The 26845-nt window shown below is 39.0% G+C and overlaps 1 protein-coding gene across 1 annotated transcript in view; it reads left to right on the forward strand.

The window, feature by feature from the left end:
* ADAMTS9 (ADAM metallopeptidase with thrombospondin type 1 motif 9) overlaps positions 1-26845 on the forward strand; it is a 164716-nt gene that overhangs the window by 20867 nt on the left and 117004 nt on the right. The window contains exons 4-12 of the mRNA XM_081524492.1: positions 6460-6749; positions 8988-9071; positions 9173-9288; positions 10315-10355; positions 10474-10579; positions 14952-15098; positions 16464-16605; positions 19865-19972; positions 26050-26195. Coding sequence (XP_081380618.1) covers positions 6460-6749; positions 8988-9071; positions 9173-9288; positions 10315-10355; positions 10474-10579; positions 14952-15098; positions 16464-16605; positions 19865-19972; positions 26050-26195 — 1180 coding nt within the window. The remainder of the gene's footprint in view (positions 1-6459; positions 6750-8987; positions 9072-9172; positions 9289-10314; positions 10356-10473; positions 10580-14951; positions 15099-16463; positions 16606-19864; positions 19973-26049; positions 26196-26845) is intronic.

Below are 26845 nucleotides of genomic sequence, written 5' to 3' on the forward strand. Positions count from 1 at the left end.
GCCTGTGGTTCCTGTCTCATTGAGTCTCTCTCTGGCGGTTTCACTGAATAACTTTGAGGGTAGATCTTAAACATGACTAGAACAGAGGGCGGGAGCTGCCCTCAGCTTCCACTTTTTGTTTGTTGTATGCTATCAGTCTTTGGAGCCAGTTGAGAGGCGGAAGTGTTCGTGGCATTTGTTTCCATCTCATTAGATCTCGGACTAGGTCTTCCCACGTCAGTCTGCATGCGCCTCTTACCTAGATTGCAAGTTCCAAGGGAACAGGGGGCTGGTCTTTATGACTTTCCTTCCTTTCTCCTGTCCCTCCCTCCTTTCCTTTAGAAGACTCTTCCAAAAATAGAGTTGTTTTGTTTGAGAAACTCTGATGTCAACATTCTAATTTATAAAGAGGGGCTGTTTTGCATACTACTAGTAAAGCAGTAACAACTGATAATTCCTATCACAGTAAGTATTAAATGGAGCTTTCCTGTGAGCCACATTCTGTGCAACAGGCATTTTTCGTATTACCTCTTTTAACCATCACAGTTACCCATTAAAGTGTGGGCTGTTAGTATCCTCTTTTTACAGATGAGAAAACTGAACCTTTAAGATAGGAAATTGCCTAAGAAGGGGCAGCCAGAGCCACGCTGAGGCAGGACCATGAACCAGGGCTGGTCTGGCTCCAGAATACAGGTGTGGAGCCTCTGCGGACTCCTGTCCACTTCCTTCTGGCTGTCACGTCCTGGAGAAGCAGAAGGAGACCTGCTAAAATCCTGGCACTCCAGCCTTTCCTTTGGTCCTGTGCTGTGATTCCCCTGCCCACTTAGACCACGAGGCCGTAAGGTCGTTCAGTGCCTCAAGGAAAATTCAGTTAAATTTTGATAAACCTTATAAACATAGAGAGCAATCATTAACTTCCCAGCTGTTAATGTTAACATTCGAATCTCCTTAGCTCAGCCCCAGTGGGTAGGAAGCACTCAGTGAGTAGCTAACTCAGAATAACCAGGCCTGGATGTTATTTTCTAAAATAATTGCAGTTGTTTAGTAATGTCATATGCATTTTATGGCATGGCAATGTGAAATGAAGCTCATTTAAAACATTTTTGCCACAAGCAAATTTTTTTTTAGCTGTCATGTTTTTTAGTATTAATACTATCTTAAGTTTTTATGATACTTTGTTTTTAAGGCTCCTTCCCAAGTTTTATTTCTGTTTTGTTGTTGTTTATTTCGACTTACTTGGCCAGTGCTTTGCACAAAATAGATGCAAAAAAAGAAGATTTTAAAATTCAGTTTTGTAATTTAGAAGTAATTTTTTATACACTTTCTTATTTAATTCTCAAAATATCCTTAAGGGTGTAAACAGCTATTTATATACCCATTGAAGAGGTCAGAAAACTAAGGCCAAGAGAAGTGATTCAGAAAAGATCATTTAAGGGTACAAATAGCTTGTCTTTAGAATTATTTTTAAGCCAGAAAATTGTTTTTAAAAAGAACAGTCATTCTCCCTACAGAGAAATCCAGTCATAGTCACAGAAAGAAATTGTACATGCTTATTTAAGGCAACATTATTCAGTTGAATTGTAGAACCCAAATGCACACTAATGAATGAATGAATGAACAAAAGGTGATACATTTATGTAGTAGAATACTAGATGGCAACAAAAAATAATAGAGTGCTGATACAAGTTACAACATGGATGAACCTTGAAAACATTATGCTAAGTGAAAGAAGCCAGACACAAAAAGCATGACTCCTTTTGTATTAAATGGGAATCCATAGATAACGAAATATAGGTTAATGATTGCCAAAGACTGAGGGGAAGAGGAAGAATGAGGAGTGATAACTTGATGGGTACAGGGTCTCTCCTTTTGGCAATACAAGTATTCTAAAATTAGGTAATAGAAATGATTACACAGCTCTATAAATATACCAAAAACCATTGAACTGTATACGTTGAAAATATGAATTTTATAGTATAAAATTAAATCTTATTAAAAAGTGATAATAAATGTAAAGCTTTATGTGGGTGAAATGAAGAGCAAAAATACACTGATCATTTATACCGTGCTTTCTACCAGGGTGAAATTTCATTATGTAGCTCATTCTGATAAAACTAGTAGCAAAGTGACATTGCAAATTTGAAATACTAAGCTTCATTCCATTGTGCTGTCAGGTCACTAAAGAGAAATGTGAATGACTTTCTTTTTATCCTAGCAATGTGTGTCCCTTGGTGAAAATCGTTCTCTGATACTAACAGTTTCTATTCAGAGGCATGAGAGTTGAGCAGATATACCAGTTACAGTGTCTGGTTTTTTCATTCTCAGTAAAAATGTGCTTGCATTTGTAGTCATAGTGAATGTTTGAATTTTAAAGCTCTTACTCTTTGTAAAACCAAATTCAAAACTGCCTGCTAAAATGGTTAATGTAGTAGAAATTAGTTGGGCTAATTAGGTCAATAAATATTCTAACTCATTAAGATAAAAAGGTCAGATGGGTAAAAGACTGGGGAAGTATGTAATAGAAGATGTTGTTTTTTATTCTGAAGACGTAATTTTATTCCTGGATTTTTATGCCGTATATAGCATACTACATTGTTTCATTGATACAAAGATTAGTTGTGAATGAAATGTCTTCCAGATGTATTAGGATTTGCATGAGTTATTCTCCATTATTTCTGTTCTTTGTTAGAAATCTCTTTTAGTGATTAATGCCTTAATTTTTTCAACTTTGCTACTTAAATGTACTTTTTTTGCAATTAGTGCCGATTTATTCTCAGGTTTTCCCATTCCCAAGTAACCCCTGATGATTCTCTTAGAGATGGTTCCTCTATGTGGTTGAAAGAGTGAATTCTATATAGTATTTCCTCAGTATTTTTCTTGCTGCAGTTATACTTCTCTCTAAATAAATTTTTTAAGTCAAAATATTTATGGAAGACATAAGTAAGTAAAGATTATTTGCTTTTCACAAACTAAGTAACATATTTTCTTTTGTTCACAGCTTTATTGAGATATAATTCACATACCATACTATTCATCCATTTAAAGTGTCCTGTGATTTTCAGTGTGTTCACTGTTATGTGCAACCACCATCACAGTCAATAATAGAGCATTTTTATTACTTGAAAAAGAAACCCTGTACCCATTAGCTAGCAACTTCCCGGCCAAGGTCTCCACCCTGCCTCCAGCACTTAGCAACAAATCTACTTTTGTCTTTATAGAGTTGCCTATTCTGGAAATTCAATATGACTGGAATCATATAATTTATTGGCTTTTGTGACAAGCTTACTTCACTTTACTGATATAATAAGGTTTATCAAAGTGTTTTATAGTGGTAAAAGGGCCCATTCATTAGAAGTATTTAGCAGTTATAAACAAATATGCATCTCATATCAGAGCACCAAAATGTGCGAGGCAAAAACTGACAGAAATGAAGAGATAAATAAAAAATTCAACAGTAATAGTTGGAAACTTCAATACTCCTTTCAGTAGTAGAGAGACTAGCTAAGCAGAAGATTAACTAATAAATAGAAAACTTGAACAACACTGTAAACCAACTATATACCTGACAGATATCTGTAGAACACTCTACTTCAGAGCACACATTATTCTGAAGTACACATACAACATTCTCCAGACTAAACCATATGCAAAGCTATAAAACATACCAATAAATTTAAAATCATAGAAGTAATGCAGAGTAGCTTCTCTGACTACAGTAAAATGAAACTGGAAATCAATAACAGAAAAAATGGGAAACTCAAATATATTTGGAAAGTAAATAGCACACTCCTGAATAATCAAAGAAGTTGGAAAGTACTTTGAGATAAATGAAAATGAAGACACAACATATCAAAATGTATGGGATGCAGCTAAAGCATGACTTGGAAGAACATTTATAGCTATGTTTTAAATGCCTCAAACAGTAAAGAATCCACCTGTGATACAGGAGACCTGGGTTCGATCTCTGGGTCAGGAAGATCCCCTGGAGAAGGGCATGGCAACTTACTCCTGTATTCTTGCCTGGAGAATTCCATGGACAGAGGAGCCTGGTGGGCTACAGTCCATGGGGTTGAAAAGAGTCAGACATGACTGAATGACCGACACACACATTAAGAAAGAAAGATCTCAAATCAAAAACATAACCTTCCACTTTAAGATACTTGACAAAGAAGAGGAATCTGAAATACGGTGCAAACTAGCATCCAATTTTCAATGTGGCTTCCATACACCTGTTATAAAAAGCTAGTGTTTGTGAAAATATGCACCAGATACTACTTTCTAGTATGGGCTCAGTTTAGAAACTGTCAACCAAATCAAGAACCCATTTCAGTTCCTAGCTCTTAAGAAGTATTATGTGATGGAAAGAGCACTGTTTAGGGTGTTGATCAAATCCATGCCTGATTCCTGATACCACCAAACCATATATGTGACATTGGACAAGTTGCTTAATCTCTCTGAGACTTACTTTCCTCATCTGTACAGTAGATGTAATTTTCTCTGTCTGAGAATTACAAGATAACATGTAAAAGGGCCTAGTTTAATATCTGGCATGTAGTAGGTGCTAGATTCATATTTATTTATAATCCCTGGTGAATTAAAATTGGAATGACAGCCTAAGTACCTATATGGCATGGATATATATATATATGAATGGGGCTTCCCAGGTGGCTCAGTGGTAAAAGAATCTACCTGCTGAGGTAGAAGACAAATGAGATGCAAGCTCAATCTCTGGGTTAGGGAAAATCCCCTGGAGGAGGAAATGGCAACTCACTCCAGTATTCTTGCCTGGAGAATTCCATGGACAGAGGAGTCTGATGGGCTACAGTCCATGGGGTCACAAAGAACTGGACACATCTAAGCAACTGAGACACACACATACATATATGAATACTCTTGAAAGACAGACTGGAAGAAAATTAGTCTAATGTCGTATCCTACTGTGTACCAGGCTTAGGGCTGGTCACATTATCTATAGCTGCACCACATATAACTTGTTTGACAGTTTGGACTGATATCGCTGTTTTAACAACCACTAAAACACTCTACTTAGGCAAAATACACATGCTGGCCTAATTGATTGTTTTAGAAATAGCTTATAATGGTTAAATATTTGAGCCCCTCAAATATGAAAGGACTAAAACTTTAACTTGTTGTTATTGCTGGTGTAATAAATTCCATTAATTGTGTTTTAGGAAAGCATATTTCTTAGTTGTACAGTTCTGTTGCCTATTTGGACTACAGATTAGTGGCATTAAAGCTTTGAAACACATTTATGATTTGGTTGGCAAGATAACTGATTAAGTTCTGTTTTTACTCAAAGCATATTTTAGCAGGCACTTTTATGCTTATTTTGTTTATTGTGTGGTTGATGACTGAGTATTTTTGCCAGCAACACAAGCCTCAAACCAGGTTCAAAACTATTACTTGTCAAAACTGTAACATGAATATGAATCACTTAGAGATCTTGTTAAAATGTAGATTTTGATTTATCAGGTCTAGAGCGGGGCCTGAGAGTTTATATTTCTAACAGGCTTCCAAGGGTTGCAGATGTTGCTGGTCCACGGACCACACTTTGAGCTGCAAGATTGTGTAGAATCTAAGAGGTACCTAGGCTAGAATCAGAAATGAGGAGAGCCCCTCTGGTATTATATATCACAGTCCTAAATACCTATTCATACTCTCTGAGTATAATCTACTTTCTTAACTGAGCCCTGAAATAATTAAAAATGTGTAGGCATTGAACAGCAGTGATTCTATTCTTACATTTCATGTATTACAGTGATTGAATATGGTAATAGAATAATACCCTGTCATGCATTTTCAGTAGTTCTTTGTACTGTCTATTACCTTCTGCACTGCTCAGGCCCCATTACATTGTATCTCATTGAATATGAAAAGTGGTGTACATGAAGCATCTCCATTTCCATTCTCTAGAGCTCTATAGCTGCCTTGTTGGCCCTTACTCTATGAATAGCAAAGAACAATGAATACAAACCACTTAAACCCCAGTCAGACTTTTGTTACCAAATGAAGAGACTAAGCAATTGTTTCCCCTAAACTCAGGCCTGATTTTCTAATAATTTAAGTGAGCATTTATGGAAGCTTTCTTGGAGAAGGAAATGGCAACCCACTCCAATATTCTTGCCTGGAGAATCCCATGTACAAAGGAGCCTGGTGGGCTACAGTCTATGGGGTCACAAAGAGTCGAACGTGACTGAGCGACTCACACACACACACACACACACACACACACACACACACGCACACACACGGAAGCTTCCAGGAAGGCTGATTTCAAGTCTTTAGTCATTTAAATGAGAGCACAGATTGAGTTTTACCTGGAGAGTCCATAGCGTGTACAACGTGATTTTTGTATGTAATTTGACTATAGAGGCATCATTTTAAGACCTGTCATGTTAAATTCTTAGTGTGAAATAGATGTGGCTCGAAATGTAATGCATGCCATCTGATTTGTTACAGAACATAGAAATAGTCACAGTAAGGACAAGAGGAAAACGAGGACAAGAAAATGGAGAGGGAGGAGTAGCCTGGCTGATGATATGGCCGCGTTAAATAGCAGCTTAACCACAAGCACGCTTCCTGCCAATGGTAGCAAAACAGACAGCACAAGGGAAAAGGGGACCCACAGAAGAACAAAACGTTTTTTATCCTATCCACGGTTTGTAGAAGTGATGGTGGTAGCAGACAACAGAATGGTTTTATACCATGGAGCGAACCTTCAACATTATATTTTAACTTTAATGTCAATTGTAAGTATATCCAAAAGTAGGTGATTTATGATGTTTCTAAATGTGCCTTTGGGAATGGGTTTCCACCCAGTGCTTTGGAGGATCATTCAGGGCTGTCATCTCAACGATTCAGGCAAGTGACTGAAGAGAACATAAGATTGTTCATTGCCTGCTCTTGACAATGACAATAATGAGTATAAATAGTGTTTATTCTGCATTAGACAATGTACTTCTTACTTAAAAGACATCATTTCTAATCCTCCTGGCAACTCCACTAGGTAGATTGTTGTTCCTATTTTGTTGATAAGAAAACTGAACCTCACAGGAGTTGGGTTGCTTGTCCATGATCATGTAAAGCCAGTAAAGTAGCTTAGAGACTGCATGTGATCTTCAGCCTGTCTGCTTCTCCAAATCAGTGCCCTTTGACATGTGAGCTGGCACAGCCAGGTATGGGTCACCAGTAAGACATTTGGGCGCTGGTTGTGAATCAGTCACTGGTGGAGCTTTATAAAATGTCTCTATCCCCCGCCCCCAGGATTTTTAATTAAGTAGTTTTGGGGTGAGGCTTAGGAATCTCACACTTAAATTTTGAATTTTTCTGCTCCCATTTTGAATTGAAAAAGTAATAAATTTGCATGATAGAAAAACAGATCAAATAGATCCAAAGACTAGGGAAAAAGCCTAAGAGCTTTCCCCTACCCAGTCTCCCAGAGGCCACCTATGTGGCAAGTTTATCTGCCCGTGTTTCTAACCAGCACTGCCCAATAGAAATATGATGCAAGTGATGTTTAAAAATATAGGTGAATGGAAGTTAAAATTTTGTTAGCCACACACACACAAAAGAAACAGGCAAAATTAATTTTAATCATGTGTTTTGTTTTATATCTAAATGTTATTTCAAAAATATTAATGAGATGAGTTTTTCTCCATGTTAAGACTTTAAAGCCCAGTATGGGCTTCACACTCAGAACACATCTCAATTCAGACAAGCCACATTTCAGTTTTTCAGTGACCACTTGGCAAGTGGCCACCATGTTGGACAGTGCAGCTCTAGACACTTCTTAAGCAAACATGGGTGTATTTTTTTCAGAGATGGAGCATATGTAATATGGTTTTACATGTTTCTATTTTCTTGAAATATTGGAGATTGTCCCATAATAATCCATATGCTCTGCCTTCATTCATTTTAAGCCTCAGGCTAGCATTCCTATTAATAGATTGACCCTTGTTTATTTGAATAGAAATCTACTTGTATTACATTCCCCAAATGCAGATGAAAAGCTGCCCTTTGGGAACATCCATTTAGAATTTCTTCTTTCCTCTCTATGGCCCGCGGTTCTCCTTGTGCTTCCCCTGTGAGTTCACCTGTGCTGTGAATCACTCCGCTATGTTCCTCATCCCCCCACCCACTTGCCTCTTGCCCCCACTCTCCCTGACCCCCTTCCTCAAGTTCAGTCCCATGTGCCCCAGCCCTCTCCTCTTCTGGTGGAGGGAAAGAAAAACCTAGACACGCCTTTTACAGACTCAACTCCATTTCTACCCCATAAATTCAGATCTGTCAAGAATTTTAATGACAAGCATGGACTTAAGGTCAAATTGATCTTGCTTGAGAATTCCGGCTCTGCTACTTACCACTCTCTGTTTAGTCTTGGACAAGTTGCTTAACTTCTCTGAGCCTCATTTTTCTCATTTGCTGAGCAAAGATTATGGTCATACCTAGTTCGAGTGTTGCTATGGGAACTAGATACAAAGGCATATGCAGTTTTTAGCAAGGATCTAGTCCACAGCAAGCGTTCAATAGGTGTAGCTCTCATAATTAATGGTAATAATGGAGAAAAAAAAAAAGTTACCAGATTATGGAGAATATAAATGGTTGGTACACCAGCGTATTAGCAAGCTTGTTGCCCATGTGAGATTGCATAAATGGCAGTCCAGCTTCAACTGGGATGAAAAAGCTTGATCAAAAATTAATATCCAGTGTTTTGGCACTGAGAATTGCTAAGTTACATGGCATTGTGGTTTCCTTGGAAAACACCTTGAAATTTAAACTTGCTTGCATTTATTACTCTCTGAAACTGCCATCTATGCATTTTATGAAGAGACTTTTAAGAAATATTTGTTGACTGAATGAAAATTCACAACTCCAAAATGCATATGCTTATGAACCATAAAAAGCCATGGAGAATAGCATAAGAAGTGATTTGCTTATTGCTTACAAAGAATTCACAATTAACTTTGAAAAATTTATCTCGGTTGCAGGTAGCCTCTATCTATAAAGACCCAAGTATTGGAAATTTAATTAATATTGTTATTGTGAACTTAGTTGTGATTCATAATGAACAGGTAATAAAGTTTTATTTCTTTTTTCTTCTCTCTGTTTCCTAAATGGCATATCTAATTGCTGTTGGTACAGTGGGTCAACCATAATTTTTGTCTGTGTTTAGGAAGGACCTTCCATATCTTTTAATGCCCAGACAACATTAAAAAACTTTTGCCAGTGGCAGCATTCAAAGAACCATCCAGGTGGAATTCAGCATGATACAGCAGTTCTTGTAACAAGGTATATGGATGTCTTATACTTCCAGTCTTTCAGTTTCTGGTCAAGCTGATGGGATAAGGTTGTACATTGCTGATAGCCAGCCCCTAGTCCAGAGTTGTTCAACTTTAGCACTATTGGCATTTTGGATCAGATAGTTTTGTGTTGTGGGGACTGCCCTGTGCTCTGCGGGATGATTGGCAGCATCCTTTGTCTCTACCTATTGTATACTGGCAGCTCTCCCTCCTCTTGACTGTGACAGCCAAAGTATTGTCCAGACATTGCCAGATGCTCTCTGAGGGTGCATGGCGGAGAGGACAGAGTCACACCTGGTTGAGAACCACTAACCCATAGTTAGCAAGTAGGCAATAAGTGTGTTAGACAGTCCTGAAAGTAAACGCCCTTATATAGAGGGCAGCTGCCATTCAGATTGAGCTGGTCATTACTGTGCAGGATATACATACAGTCTTGCCAGCTTTTGTGATTCTGTAAGAAGCCAGAAATGAGGATTTTTTTTTTTTTTTTGAAAATGTGAAAGCTCCTAGTTTTTAAATGGTAGCTTCTAGTTCAAAATATTTAAAATGCTGTGCAGGGCAACAAAGAAGCCTGCTGGCTTTGGGCTTCCCTGGTGGCTCAGACAGTACAGAAGTATGCTGGCCCAGTTGTGTCTTCCATCAACCATCTTTGATATGGTCACAAACATTCTTAACTAAACTTAACTGAAAGGCATGTATAGCCTTCTCAGCATGTTTTTTCAGAAAGTAGAATCACTTGTTTCGAGGTATGAGGCAAGTCTTGGATGGGAAGATCTTCATTTGCCCTCGGCTACCCTGGTTGACAGGAGATGGCTCAGTGTAGGTTTTAATCTGTCAGCCAGTGATTCATAGATTTTTTGAGTTGCAAACCTCTGGCTCTGTTAACTAGCTTTTTGTCATCCCTCCCCATCCCTCAAGTAGTGGTGATGTGAATACCTGAAAGGCTGAAGTTTTGCTTGTTTTGATGTTTACTGTTGGGTGTCAAGGCCCTAAAGCAATTCTGCTTTGCTTTCAGACAGGATATCTGCAGAGCTCATGACAAATGTGATACATTAGGTGAGTCCACTGTGCGTATCCTCTCTGGCTTCAACACTTTATGACCTGCTTTTCTTCCAAGCCACAAATGCTTTTTAAAGTAAATCCTTGTTTGTTTGTTTGTTTTCCTTTCTAATAGGTCTGGCTGAACTGGGAACCATCTGTGATCCATACAGAAGCTGCTCTATCAGTGAAGACAGTGGATTGAGTACAGCTTTTACAATAGCCCATGAACTGGGCCATGTGTACGTTTCTTTTCCATATTTTCCTTTAATTTGGAGTGGCCTGAAACTTTTGTTGCTTCGCATCAGTGAGCATTCGCTGGACTTTAAATGGTGTAAGACACTTCTCGAGGCATAGTTGAGTTTGCAGGGTTGAAAAGCTTTGAACCTTGTTGGGAGAAATGACTTTGACTTCAGAAAGCTGAGTAAATGCAGTGCACCCTCTTCAGCCTTAGCTATGTGTCTCTTTGGCTTAACTGAACAAGTTTACCAGGCAAGGTCTCATATACTCCTTTCCTACTTCAAAGCAGAAGAAAGGAGGTCTTTCTACCCCTCCCACTGAAGCAGAGAGTATATCAGCCCAGAAAACTTACCTGACATAGTATCTTTGTTTAGTAGGGTCCTCCAACATTGCTGTGGCCTGCACAATTTTCCCAAACCCAGATCATTCCTGATTCTGGTTATACAAGTTTGTCCTTCAAATATTAGCCTCTGAGAACAGAGGTGACCCTCTTTCAGGGGAAAGAATGAACAAAGATACAGAGAAGAAAGAAACCATTTCCTGTTTATGATCACTAAGTGTCTGGTCATTATGAAATTGGCTTTTCCTTTTTGTTCTTTAGCAACAAAGCCTTGTTAGAATGTGGGCCAAAATAGTATAAATTTACTCAAAATTATTCCAATTTTTTGTCTGCCATCTTTTCTTTCTACAGTGATTAAATTACTTACATTATACCTTTATGAAATAATTTTCAAAAATAGCTCTGTATCGATCTGCATGTCATATGTTTACTTTAGAGATAACATCATCTATTAAGCAAGCTCTTTCATTTGCCAAATGTTTTTTAAAGGCACTTTATATGCAGTGTACTATGGTAGGTGTAATGCAATATGCATATGTAGAGGAATCTCTAATCCCAGTTCCATAATCTCTTATCCCAATTCCACATATAATGAATATATTTTCAAGCATATTTTAAGAGCACACTCGTTTTATTCTCCAATGGAAATATCATCAGGTGCTCAATATTTACAGAATAAAAAAGGCATGACTTTCAATTAAGCCTTTGTGATGGATCACAGTCCTTCTTAGTTGTCTCTCTGTCCCTTGATTTCTCAATTACCTTCATGAAACTCAAGGATTTCTTGGAACTGGATTTGAAGATTACTGATTCTACCAGCGTTTCCCAAAGTTTGGTACTGTTACACTGATTCCAAGAGAACAGTCCATGGGAGGAAATAAGAGTGTTGTAATCCAGTGATTTAAAAAAATTTTTCCTAGCCATGTTTGGAGTGCCAAGGCCAAATCCCATGAAGTAAAGGTTCTGACAAGTCCTGTGTTGATTTTAACTCAGTTCCCCCATACTTATTTTAGCAGAATCGTTGGAGGATTTTCATTTATTTGTTTTACATGAAACCTAGTAAATTACTTTAGACCTTTAAATAGGAGATGTAGATTTCATAGAGAGGAATAGGGTTATGTTTCAATGGGGCAACTATTCCTGCCCCAGAACATGGAACAGGGAGAGTCACAGAGACAGGAATGTATTCCAAGGGCAAGGGTGTATTTGATTAACAGATTAACATTTCCCCACAAAATAGGGCTAACAAAAATATACTGTGTAAAGAAATGTAATTAATTTCCTGTTAATTCCTTTCCCCAAGAGTTTATAAACCTCTTTTAGATAGCCAGTTTATAAAATTGACATTTTAACGAATGTAAGAATTTTAAATAGCAACAACAAAATATTTATGCCACATAGAAGTCTTAGTTTACAGTTAACAGACAACTCCCCCTGTAAAACTATGCTGTTGACATGTTTCCAGGAGCTTTCATTTATATTATCTTCCTTAATCTTTAATAATCCCCACAAGGTAGATATTATTAAGTCTGTGTGTTTGACTTAGAGATATTAAGTTAACAAAATTGTAGTAGCCAACCAAATCATGGTAGCTAATGATGGCATAGGAGCATATGATGTTGGAGCACCAGTTCTTGTGTAGAAGTGAGCAGGTAGCCAGATAGCCAAGATCTGGACATTCCCTTTAACTTGAGGAAAATATATGCTATTTCCCTTCCTGTAAGATGGAAACAATACATATACACCTTATCTCAAAAGTGTCAGGAAGTAAGAAATCAAGTATTGGTGAATGATGTGCGTTGTGGCTTAAACAGAAAGTGTATCCCTAGCCTGTTAATGAATTATTTTTGTCTTGGCACTTTGTTTCCTAGAGTTAGCTTTGTTCTTATGTTAAGAAAAGTGAAAATCTTCTTTTTTTAAAATTTCCTACCATATTCTCTAACAGATTTTTCTAATTAACTTTTTCAAAATTAAATGTTAAGTTGTTATGGTCATGACTTTCTGATAAAATAAAATCCAAGAGCTGCTTGGAGTAAAAAGCAACCAACCTTCTATTTGTTGAGCATCATTGGATGCTTCAAAAATAGCTCCTGCCTTCTTGTACCAGCTTCATAGACACTCAGAATCTAAGAGTCAGGAAGAATTGGGGAAGTAATTGAGTCTCTACTGAACACAGAAATCCTTACACAGTGTTCCTGAAAAATTGTCCACATCTTGCCTCACAGGAGAGAATGTAGTTTTTATATATTCCAAAACAGGAGGTATTAGACTGAAGTAAACTCCAGTTCTAACTCACTTAATAACCATTGACCTTTGCAAATAGTTAAACCTCCTACTTCCCAATTTCCTCTTCTGTAAAATGTGAATAGTAATAGCTCACTATTCATTGGGTCAAATAAGTAATTAAGTTAAATAAAACATCAAATGCATTTAGCACACTGGCTAGTGCATTGTGAATGCTAAAAAAGTCTTGGTGATTATTTTTTAGTAAGTGCTCAATGAATGGTTATTGTTATACAACCCCTTCTATGAACAAATGTGCCTGACATTTGAATGAAAAAAACAGAAAGTTTTCTGTTTACATGATGAAATAAACTGAATTTTATCAAGTCATGGTGGTGTGGGGGAATAAACACCAGCTCCTTTGCACCAGAGAAAAACAAACAAGCAAGATTTGAAAGCTTTTCTTGTATTAGGTTGTTGATGGAGGTGTTACACTGAATCTGCATCTGGGTTTTAGAATCCTGGGCAGTCATTCCTTTAAGAAAAGAGACTCTTAAGCATCCATTACTATTAATTCCAACCAAGAGAGTTGGAGTTTTCCCATCTGGCAATTATTGAGGGGCCTAAGGTTTTAAAAGAAAAAAGGAAATAAAACATGAGAAATTACTGGGATGGACCTCACAGACTTTTATTCCCAGCTTTTATTTTTATACAAAGCAAGTCAATTTACTTCTGTCTGACTTTCTTGTTTTCATATCTAAAGATGAACTAGTGAGGGGAATTGCTCTCTAAATGCCAAGTTAGTCAGATGCATCAGTTTTGTGATTAGGAATAGTCATCCAGAGAGGAGCGCCCTTGTGAAGTTGTTGCCCAGTGGATAATTATCTTACTGAGAAAGGCATGTGGGTCATAGAACTGATGTTTCTGGATTGAGAAATGCTTCCTGTCATTTTTTTCCCCACTTCCTTTCTCTAAGCCAAGAATGGCAAATATGTGTTAATGCTGCTGCTGAGTTCCCTCCCAGACCCAAGAGGACGTTGGCACTCCATCATAGCTGTTTTTTGGGGTGGAACCTGTATTAGTTTAAGAATTCTTTTGTGCCCAGATTTTCAGGAAGCCAGTACCAATCAGTTGTCATTGGCGTGAAGCTTGAAACTATTTGCCATCTCTGAGTTAAGCCAACTGAATTGGCATGCCTCTGGTTTCCGTGCTTGCAGCTTTCCTTAATGGGTTTTATTGTGCACAAATTTTGTATAGCTCTATAACGGTATCCTTACATGGTTTTAGCGTCTGTCAACCTGACCCAAAAAGGAGGAGATGCCAAGACCCACCATGAGCCTCTCATTAGAAAGCTTTTGGCTTCAGGCTTTGACACTTGACTGACTCTTTGTGTGAGCAGTGTTATCATAACCTGCCAAATTCTTGACTCTATAAATTGGCCTTTAACAGCTTGTTAGGGATTCCAACTACTGTATTCTAGCACCAGCTACAGCACATGCAGAGCCTCTGCAATTCCACAAAATACAACTAAGCCAAATAATGGCCCAGTTCACATCTTTTTCGTTAGTATTTTTTTTTTTTTTACATTAAAGGCACTTTACATTCAGCTGAGTCAGAAGTATGTTTTATTCTACTCTCTACCTTTAATCCTCTAGTAAGTTTTATTCTGCTCACCAGGATTCAGGTTCTTATCCATAATGCAGTAGTCTGTTAAATTTTTTCTCTTAGCTGCATTCTCAGATCAATTATAACAGCTCAGTCCCTTATTGTTTATTGACTTTTTTTTTTTATCGTTGTCTGTTTGTCCTTAGGTTCAACATGCCTCATGATGACAACAATAAGTGCAAAGAAGAAGGAGTCAAGAGCCCCCAGCACGTCATGGCCCCAACACTGAACTTCAACACCAACCCCTGGATGTGGTCAAAGTGTAGTCGAAAATATATCACTGAATTTTTAGAGTAAGACTCACACTTTGAGTACAGCCCTCATGCTAGTATCTGGCCTACATGCAGTGAACTCATTGTGGGAAAGAAAATGTGGAGTCAAGCATTCCTTTTGAGTTGTTATTTTTGTTGACATTCCTGGGAGGAGGGAACAGAAAAATACTCTCTGACATCTGTGTAGTTCATGTCCTCACCAGCACTTAGAAGATTGCAGACTGAGCTGAAGAAAATGTTGAGATCTTAAAGAGAATATGTAAATGTTGCTTCATTCTTGCTAAAGCTGTGAAATCTGTTCAGGTCTTGAATGTGATAACATGATGAAGGAAGGCAAATATTTGTGTGCTTCTAAGTTAGTAATTTGGGGTTGGAAAGAGATAGGGAAGTGAAACATCCCCAAAGAACATTACAGGGTGGATGAAAATTGCACAGACCTCCATGTTGTTGAATTAAAAATATCCTCTCTCTGTCTCTCTTTATCTCCTTCCCTCTTTCTCCTTCTTTTTTGCTTTTTTTTTTTTTTAAGTTTCCCACCAGGATGCTCAAGGATCCAATTACTTTATACAATATCCTTGTGTCACAGATTTACTGCTCTTCTCTCCCAAATGTACAGAAGGTTAAGTGATTACCCAAGGTCACTGGGTGTATATTTCCCCAGCCACAGGGAAGAGGGGGCTTGTTAATCAGAACTCACCGGGTGTGAATTTTCCAGAAGACATGTTTGCAGAAACATGGAAGATCTGGCAGGTTGCTGGGGGTTTTTTTTTTTTTTTTTAAACCAGATGATCTAAAGTGTTTCTTACTGTAGTCATTGATTCACTTACCCATTCAATCAGCAAATATTTACTAAACACTGATTGCTATGAACAGGATCCCATATTTGGGTGAGAAAGGAACTTTTTTCACCCAAAACAAGCTCTTACCCCTAAGAAGCTTATACTCTATTGAAAAAGATGACAAAAAATAAACATTTCAGAGTAATTGCCCTGAAATGTGATAAAGGCGGAAGGAGGTATACATTTCCCCCTGGTTGTGTACGTGGAGAAGGAAATGGCAACTTACTCCAGTATTCTCGCCTGGAGAATCTCATGGACTGACGAGCCTAGGGAACTGAAGTCCATGGGGTCACAAAGAGTCGGACACAACTGAAGTGACTGAACATGCATGCATGCATGTTGTATGCACAAACAAGTATACACCAAAAAGTAGAACTTCAACTTCAGACTCAAGTTTGGATGAAAAGAATAGAACAAAAACAAAACAACAAAAGAACAATCTTTGCTACCATTAAAATGACAGAATGACCTTCACTATCTTCTGGAGACTTTGACAGTCACATCTTATCCACTGCCCTTACCACGTGTATTTTTCTGCTTCCCACAGCACTGGTTATGGCGAATGTTTGCTTAACGAACCTGAATACAGACCCTATCCTTTGCCTCATCAACTGCCAGGCCTCCTCTACAACGTGAATAAACAATGTGAATTGATTTTTGGACCAGGTTCTCAGGTGTGCCCATATATGGTAAGTGTCTGGGGTCTCTATCTACCCTCATAACTGGATTGTGAACCTTTTTTTATTCATAGTTTTCCATTGGATTCTCATGCTAACATATACCACTCATTGCTGCTGCTGCTGCTAAGTCGCTTCAGTCGTGTCCGATTCTGTGCGACCCCATAGACGGCAGGTTACCAGGCTCTGCTGTCCCTAGGATTCTCCAGGCAAGAGTACTGGAGTGGGTTGCCATTGCCTTCTCCACTCATTGAGTGGTCCATTAACTATTAAGGATAATAGTAATAATGATGATGGGGATAAACAGTAATAGTTCTCAGTGTTGGATGTTTCCTGCATTTTGTCATTTCACTCTCAGCCCAAAAGGAAGATACCATTATGGTCTGTATTTTATAAGTGGGTAAGTGAGATTCAGGGGGGACAAGGTAACAGCTGGTAATGACAGAGCTCAGCTGTTTTCTCTCTGTGTCTCCTTTTCTTCCCACCAGCTTGTCCAGACGACTTTTATTATAGGGACTCTTCTAGATTCAGTAATTCATGAGACAAAACTCTTTCCCTGTTTTAGCTTGTCAAGGCCATGTCCTTTGACTGTCTGGGGCTTGAAATCATTTCTGGTGGTATCTCAACCGACAAGTGTGTGATTCTTTGATGTATGTGTTATGAACATTTGGACCAATGATATGATCCAGTGGTTAACAAGAGGCTTAGCAGAACTGTTCTCCTATGGGATGCCCCATTCTATTCCTTTGGGTATTTGTTTTTCTGGGAGAGGTTCAGAGATAGCTGGTGAACAGTGATTCCACGGAAATAACAAAACATTTTGTGTAAAATGTATCCATGATTATACTCATTTCTCTACTATTCATGGTAGCAAACATTAGGCGTGACCTACAAGCACAAGAATAGAAAGGTTAAGCAAACGTATATGTGTGCTTGCTCAATTGCTCAGTCGCGTTCGACTCTTTGTGACCCTGTAGACTGCGAACCCACCAGGTTCCTTTGTCCATGGATATCTCAGGCAAGAATACTGGAGGGGATTGACATTTCCTCCTCCAGGGCATCTTCCCAACCCAGGGACTGAACCCAAGCCTCTTGCGTCTTCTGCACTGACAGGCGGATTCTTGACCACTGCGCCATCTCCATCTAATGGAATATTATTATACAAAAATTGAAAAGTGACTATACATGGGAATTATGTTCCTAAGTATTTTCTCAATGTAAAACGGGGAGAAGAGCTTCAGAAAAGACTGGGTCATTTAAAACTTTTTTTCTATTAAAAAAAATAGTACCTTCTGAATTTTTCTACTGTGAGTGTGGTTTATTCTCATCATCATGGGAACAATTATCTTTTTGGCTAAGGCCATTTGTGTCCCTGGGGCTAGTGACATGACACCTGGGCAGGCTCTCGCTGCAGGCTCGTCACCTCTGAGCCAGGCCCCTTCCTGCCGGATGCTCCTGATGTTCCCAGCTCCTATACAGATGCCCCGCTCCTGCATGCCCTTCGTCTTCTCCCTTTGGGTAGGACATGATGCCCGTGTGTATGTGCGCAGTCACTCAGTTGTATCTGACTCTTTGCAACTCCATGATGCCTACCGTTCAGTTAAACCTTCTTTATGTCCTCTTTCTATCATCCACGTTTCCAAAGAAGAGAGTGAAGTACTTTGAAGTCTGTACTTGAAAACTGTCTAAAGGCATTTTCTTGTTCGATTTTGGTTTTCTCCCCTTGTCCCCAGGTGAAGCACTGGGATTCTTCAGTGTGGAAACCTGAAAAGCTCACCTGGTCAGCTCCAGTGTGTGTAGGAGACCCTAGGCCTCTGCAGGGTATTTGAAGTCCAACTCCTTGGTTTCCTACCTTGCTTTGGAGTTGAGTTTTGCTCGTCCATGTTTTGCGTGTATCTTGTTCACTATCCTCAAAGTTGTGCTTCACTTCACTGTGGCAGGGCAGAGAGTACATTCTGATTCGCTACGTTTATATGTATCTTGAAGCTAAATGTATATATGAGTAGTTTGCCTTGAGATTACACAGTGTAAACAGAGTAGACAGCCATAAATCGTGGTTTCTGTGTTCTCTTCATTTGAGTATTTTGTAATTCTTTGAAATATTTGTGGCATAAATAAAAACAAGCTATACTACGAGAAAAAAAAATAGTATGGCCTGAAATAGAGCTAAATATATCAACTTGGATAACTCTAAAAATCACAGTGCATAGAGGAAGCAAATAGCAAATTGTAGGATGCATCTGTATGTTCTGAAATATCGAATAGCATTGTTTGTTTAAAGCCAAAGTACTGTGCATTATCAGTAGATATTTAAACATTTGTAGTAAAAGCAATGGGCTTCCCAGGTGGCTCAGTGGCGAAAAATCTACCTACCAATGCAGGAGATACAGGTTTGGTCCTTCAGTCAGGAGATCCCTGAAGAGAAAATGGCAGCCCACTCCAGTGTTCTTGACTGGAAAATCCCACAGACAGGGAAGTCTGGCAGGCTACAGTCCATGGTGTCGCAAAAGAGTCGGACGTGACTGAGCGCATGCACACACACACAGTAAAAGCAATGGGAATGGTGAGATGGTGAGCATCACTAGAACAATGGTTACCTATGTGGAGAAAGAGAAGGAATTGGGATTGAGAATGAGTGTGCAAGGCAGGGCCCATGAAGTCTTCTTTCTTAATTTGGGAGGTGGACATATGGGTATCCATTTTGTTATTGTTCATATTTTTTGTATGTCTCTGATATTGCTGATATTTTGTCGCTTCTTTCTTCTGAAAACCCCTGAAACCCCTAGAAAAGAGCCATATGTATGGCTTAGTAGGAAAAAATACCAGTTTTAACATCAAGTCAAACCCAAACTAATCACAACTGAAATCAAAACCCATTCTCCAATCATAGCTCATTGCAAACCTAAACTCACATCATACATTTCCATTGTGATAATGACCTGCCCTTTGTTCTGCCAGCCTCAGTTTCCTCATCTGTAATTTGGGGAGATGTTACTAGGACCAAGTGGCATCTCGTATGTTCCTGTTGCACAGTAGTTCCCCTTTGACATCCCTGCAAACCCTACCAGGCATAGGAGTGTGTCTCTTGGGCTGCTCTCTGCATCCATTGGAATATTTTATCATTTATCAGACCAAGAAAAAAAAAAAAAAAAAAACCCTTTCTAACCTATACTCTACATCACTGGCAAAACGTTTGTTGAAAGCAACCTTTGCCTTGCTTGACGTCACTGAATCACATTGTCACTGAATTGTCTTCAACTGAATTGCACAGATGCAGTGCAGACGGCTCTGGTGCAATAATGTGGATGGAGCGCACAAAGGCTGCCGGACTCAGCACACGCCCTGGGCTGATGGGACTGAGTGTGAAGAGCCTGGAAAGGCAAGTAACGCCCCAGTCTGTCCTCTGTCTTGAGGCAGATGTGGGCAAGATCTGGGCTGTAGAATCAGTCACCATTGTTGAGAACATAAGTTAATGCAGTGTGTTTCAGCATGCATAATACTTTTTTGAGGTAGAAGATTCAACTTTGCTCTTGGAAATTGTGCAGACTTACCTTATAGCCTAATACTGACATGAGGGACATAGCTATCATTATTTCCTCAATTTATTAGACATATTTTTCTCATTTTTAATGTTTTTAAATTCCAATGTGCTTTTCAATTTATGGGAACATTTAATGTGATGTAGCATATCTTTTCTCTCTCTCTCTCTCTTAGAGTGGCAGTGGAAAAGGCTGTTATTGAGTTGGTGGAATATCTTAAAATCAAGAAAATACAGAAAGACTTACTGTGTTCACTGCTTGGATACTGGGCTATTCTCAGCCAGTGTTGATCACTTAATGGAGCTGTGATGTCACCTGGGTTATTTGCAAATCCAAATTCTGAGTTGGTTATAATAGTTCCCATTTATTTGTTAGTAGCCAAGCAAAATCTGCTTTTTGTGTTAGCCTAGTGATAACAATGTCCCAACAACTACAAGTATTATTAATGTAACATTTTGCACCTGGTGTCTATCTTTTAAGAAAAAAATAAAGGATAGTATGTTAAGGATTTACTTACCAAAATTTTAGATATGAACCTGATTTTTAAATTCATAAAGAAAATGGTATTCGTCACTTACCTGTGATGCAATCCCTGTACTATATCTGAGTCTCATGTCATCCTTACTTAAGTTTTTTCCTTTCTCCTCACTTCTCTCATCATCCACTTTACTCACTTTTATTATTTTGTTCTCATCTGATTTTCTGTTTTTCCACTTTAGGAATCAGTAGCTCCCACTGTTTTCATGGAAACATGTGGTCCTCAGAGATGAGGAACTTACCTATCCCATCCCTGGTTTTATACATAGGGAACACAAAGGAGAAATGATTTCAGTTCAGTTCATTTGTTCAGTCATGTTCAACTCTGTGACCCCGTGGACTGCAGCATGCCAGGTTTCCCTGTCCGTCACCAATAGCCAGGACTGGTTTCCTTTAGGACTGACAGGTTTCATATACTTGCAGTCCAAGGGACTCTCAAGAGTCTGACTTGCCCAAGGTCATTCAGTCTCACTCAGGGTGGAGTCCTCACACACCGCCCCCCTCCCTTCCCATTTCTCTTCTTTGCTTTCTGTGTCTGAAGGGGCTACAGGCTCCGCAGCTGCAGGCTGTGGCCATAACTCAAGCTCATTGAGCTCCTGAAGTTTCTATGGTCAAGCAGGAGAGCTAGTAGCTTATCCACTCATTTCTCAGAGTGATTTCAATTGTTTAAATTTTATTAGAGTGGTTTTATAAAGTTACAATGAAGACGATTTTGTACTTGACCTAGCTTGGTTACTATGTCCGCTCTGGTCTCACTTCTCTATGGCTAGGACCTCAGCATTTGAGAATGCAGCTTTCTCCAAGAGCAGCCTAACAAAACCGTGTAAGGACGTAATCATAACAACTTTTGCACTGCTGCTTTCACTCACTTAGAAAGAAATATATCTACTTGGTCAGAGTGAACCTTTCACTTTTTGCAAATCATTTAACTCAGTGTGTTGATGGCCAGAGAATCTTAGATTTGAGTGGAAATATGGTTCCCAGGTTTCCACGTCAGCCATCAGAATTCACTCATTCTTCCTCAATGAAGATGTAGCTTCAGAGTCCTTCTATACATAGTCACCCATACAGCTGCCATCAGTTGATGGGAGATAACAGTAGACATGGTTGACAGCTTAGTTGATCTGAGTTGGAACCAGCCAACTATTCATTTAAATTGAGTCTGTTTGAGCTCAAAGATATCACTGCTGTTGTGTCATGGTTCTTAGTCAATCTGATATACCCACTATTATGTCTAAATCTGATACATATTGCTGATGGAAAAACCTTAACCAAGAAGAACTGTCAATCATATGATGAAATGAATTGTATTTAGTAAAATAGTCATGTACAAGCTACCAAGATCCATGTAGTACTTGGGAAGATGTCTGTTGTGTCTTTTTCTAATCTTCTGTTTTTGTAACAGTAGCAGAAGATAAAAGATTATAGTATAATCTCATACCTGATAAATGGGAGGTTTGGGGAGATCTTTCAAAAAAATATTTACCTTGTATGCGTTTGTTCAGCAAAAGCAAGAGACTTCAAGGCATTCCAAAGGGCAGACTCTGAACACTTTGAGAGAAGCAGATATGCAGAGAACATGATGGGTACATTTTTAGTTTGTTTTAGTAAAGTGGCTAAGTCTAGTAGCTTATATTAAAGACATGGCTGTTTGTGTGTTTATTTCCCAGATGAACATTTATGCATTGTACAGATAAGATGGTGAATATGTTTGCACAAATGTTCTGTGTTTCTCCATTCTGTTTTGTTTTCATTGAATTGGCAGTAAAACCTTATCCTTTTCTCTAGCAAATTCTAACTCCCTTTGCTGCTAGGTTAATTTTTTTTCTCTTCTCTCTGCCCTGCTCCCTCAGCAGCAATCTGTCTTGGACTGCTGACACAACGTTATTTTGATGAATGGCTCTCTCATGTCCCTTTATTTTTTCCATTCTCTTGTTAAGTCCATTAACATTTTCATTTTAACCCTGTTTGTAAATCTGAGGTTTGAAACTCTTGTATTTTAAGCTTCTTTGGGACAAAATTGACCTCCCAAGTCCTTTTTCCAGTCTCTTTAGAAAAACATTTATGTAAAATATCATTTAAATGATTCTGGGTGCTTTTAGGAAAGGCCGATTATGTTTTGGCTCCAGCTCTACCAGTTGCTTAATGCTTTGTTATCATGTAATAGTTTTTCTAGTATATAATTATTGTTTGTTTAGTTTCCTGGTAAAATAGATTAACTTGATACGTATTTGCCAAACAGTCCCCATTTCCAGCCTCTTTCACTTCAGGTTCTTCCCTCTTCCTCTGAGGTTCTCCCTCCCCTTTAAACCTCCATCAGTGGTCATATCACTAAGAAATATTTAAGTTGCAGATGAGTTTTTATTTAGGTTTTCTGTTAAGAAGGGACCCTAAAAGGACATTTTAATCCATTGTTAACTAACCTATGCCCTTATTCTGCTCTGGTTTATGATAATACTTAATGAGAATTATGGTCACTTTGAAGAATATTGTTCTTGTGTGGAGGTAGAGTCTATAGAAGAGAGAGGCCAACAGGCTAAAGACTAAAGTGTTGTGAGGAAAAATATATTTCCAGACAACTTCTCATTATGAGAGTCCATGACTAGCCATAGGAATGTTCTCTTTAGTTTGTAGAATTTATAAAATGTGTATCAAGATTTGAGGGCCGAATTTTGGCATCGGCTGTAACCTCAATTGTATATTAATTAAGAATTTTGTTCAGGTCAGACTGAATTACAGTAGTGTAAGAAAATTGGCTTTTTTTCTGACAGACACACACACAAAAACTAGTCAGGTGTAGGCAGGTCATGAAGCTGCCATGGTAGGTGTACAAAATAAGAGACACAGGCTCCTAATTGCTTTCTGTTCTACTATCATATTCAAATGGCCATCATCCTCAAGGTCACAAAATAGCTGCTATAGCTCCAGCCATTGACTGTAAGTCCCAGGCGGAATGAAACCAAAAGGCAAGGTGCAAAGAGGCAAAAGGACCTTCCCAAGAATCTTATCCAATGAATTCTGTTAGCATTTCTTTGACCATTTCTACCTATACAAGAATCCAGAGAAATATAGATTGTTAAGAAGGATGAAGAACAGAATGATATTGAGTAGACACCTCAGAGTATCAACCTCACCTTGCCATCTCATTAATCTTGCTTTTAAATCTCAGTCTATTTAAGATATCAAAAATTGTCCCCATTTGCTAATAGTAGAAGGACAGCATGTATTGCAGTTAAGAGTGTGCACTCTGGAGCCAGATTGTCTGTGTTTCAGTATCAGCTCAGCTCCTTAACAGATGTTTGACATCAACCCCCCTGTGCTTCCATTTTCTTTTCTGTAAAAATGGGGGTAACAGCAATACCTGTTTCATAGTATGCTATGAGAATTAAGTAAGTTAATACATATATAATACTTTGAAGAGTGCCTGGCAACTATTAAGTGCTATTAAGTGTAAATATTTGCTCTTATTATTACAAACCTTTTTCAAGTTGGATCTCCTATGTCATCAGCTGTGTATTAGGTGCTTTCCATACATTGTCTCATGTTAAACTCAAAACAACTTTGGCAGGTAGGTTCTCATTTTTCAGCTATGGAATTAGAGTTCAGTGACTCATCCGAGGTCACAATTAGTTTGTAGAATGGCCACCCCATGCCACCAGACCATTTGCCTGCTAAGCTATGTTCCCTTAAGATCTACTCTGTCCAATAGGGCAGCCACTAGCCACATATGATTAGCGAGCATTTGAAATGTCATTCTGAACTGAAATGTGCTAAAATGAAAATACATACCACGTGTTAAAGACCTAGCATGAAAAAAAAGTGTGGGAAGAAAACCTTAGTTAAATTTTATGTGGATTATATGGAAAAATAATAATGTCTTAGATATTTTGAACTAAGTAAAAGATATTAAAGGTAATTTCAGTGTTCTTTTTACTTGTTTTAATGTGGCTGCTAGAATTCCTTAAATTCTATGTGTGGCACACATTATGTTATTAGATAGTGGTGCTGTACACCAGGCTGCCTCTCTCATTGATTTTTTTAATTATTTATTTTTAATTGAGGGATATTTGCTTTACAGTATTGCATTGGTTTCTGACAAACACCAACATGAATCAGCCATAGGCTTACCCATGTCCCCTCCCACTTGTCTCACTGATTTTTATGTGCATAGATTCCAAGGAATGTTCAAGATTGCTATAGACAACTGTAAAATGATTTTGGGGAGTGATGTGGTCACTTCTGCCTCTGCCCACATTTCTTGGGTACAGAGTTGTCCAGGAGTCTTTGGATGCCGAACCTTTTAAGCCTCAGCTAAACAGCCCAGAGAGAGGGATGTGGCCCCAGTTATTCAAGAGGATAATTATAAGGAAGAAGGCATAAGGGCAGAGTAGAGAAAGCCTAACTGTGCTCTTTTATATAATAGTTGGCCAGGCTTTTGGTGGGACTGGCCGCTGACTGGGGCTTCACCAGTCTCTTATCTGTACCCTTTCCCCGCGCACTCCCCCACCGCCTGACTGTGCTTCTAACTTGAGTCCTCCCTGCAGATAAATCACAGTGGCCACCACTAGCTCCGCTTCAGAGATCTGAGCAAGCGACGGGGCGTCACTCTCCTGCTGCCCCTCTTCCTTTGTGCGTTGCTCAGTGACCTCCGCTTCTTGTCAGGGCCTCACACCCCAACAATGGCAGAGGGTTGAAATGGGCTTCTCCACTCCCTTGTCCTGCTGTGGAGTTTTACTTTGTTTTGCTTTAAAGCATCAGGGCCTTCTTCCTGCTCGAGGCTGAAGAATCTGAAACCATTACTAACCCAAAAGTAATAAAGTTTAGGGTTCCCTGTAATGTGTCCATTTTTGCTTTAGTCTCATCTTCTGCTAGAGTGAGTTTATAGGAATCATGTAACTAGCTTTTTTTCCCCTTCTCCCATTTAATTAAAATTGGGTTTTCAAATCCATGAGGAACATAAAGCATTATATTTCACCAGACTCACAACATCTCTAGGCCTTGTTAAGGGAGATGCACAATGCAAATCCAATAATTCATTTCAACCCTGTCTACAACCAGTAGACAGTCCATTTCCACACCTCATCTTTCCAAGTAGACTAATTGAGCGCTTCAAGGCTGGCCATTGGACTTTCCCTGACAGCCTGGAGCCAGCCACTCATTGGCCAGTTTTATTCAAGCCAGTTGTAAATGAAGACACAGCCTAAAATCACTAAGAAGTTAAAGTCCCTACCATTTCCATTACTCACAGAGATACTTAAATTGCAGTGTTTCAAACCAGCACGTGGAAAACAATGGTAGTATGGTATATTTAAAAGGACAACGGGTCCTGCAATACCTCAAGCACCGAGCTCTCCCTCACTGTTCCCCTTATTAAATACAGCACTGCAAGTTTGGATTTTGTGTTCCCAAAGAAATGGAGGTCCCTGTGACTGATGGATCCTGGGCAAGTTGGAGTCACTTTGGAACCTGCTCAAGAACATGTGGAGGGGGCATCAAAACAGCCATTCGCGAGTGCAACAGACCAGAGTAAGTCCTCGAGCTCATTGCTGTTACTACTGGGGCGGCAGGGGTGGAAAATTCCTGGAGGAAGTCATTTAAATGGAGGCAAGCGAAGAGCTGTTTCCAAATTATAAAGTGGGTGGACTTCTAGAACTGCCTAGACCAACAGTATCTACGCTCTATCCCTCTGTATTATTTTTCTCCTGTGACCCTTTATTTTAAAAGCTTTATCTGTTAAATGGTATTTGCTTTGTGTTGCTTTGACATTCAGGAATGTCTCACTGCCCCTCCCCACCCCCGGCCAAGAGTTGGGGTCGCATGCTAATAAAGCAAACAAGTGGATGTTCATTAGGAAACAAAGAAATTGGACATTTCCATCCAGATTGTAGATAAATGTTAACTTTCTACTTAGCAACTGAAATGCTAAAAAGGGCACACAGACCACCAAGGTGGCATTAGTGAACCCCAAGGGACCTGGAAGCCTAAGTCAGGATTTACTTTTGAATCAAACTATTCTTCCCTGACTCCTGAGGTCCCATCCTACAACCGCTTTTCAGGATGATTCTCAGCGAGTGACCATAGTGGTCTCCACCAGCCAAACCTTGTTGAAACTTACATGTTGAAATAAAGTCCGAGGCTTTCCCCCCAGCATCTCATTATGATAGACGTGTGTTTGG

Source organism: Giraffa tippelskirchi, chromosome 9 (genome assembly GCF_054371585.1).
Source record: "Giraffa tippelskirchi isolate mGirTip1 chromosome 9, T2T-mGirTip1v1.2.pri, whole genome shotgun sequence".
NCBI classification, from domain to species: domain Eukaryota; kingdom Metazoa; phylum Chordata; class Mammalia; order Artiodactyla; family Giraffidae; genus Giraffa; species Giraffa tippelskirchi.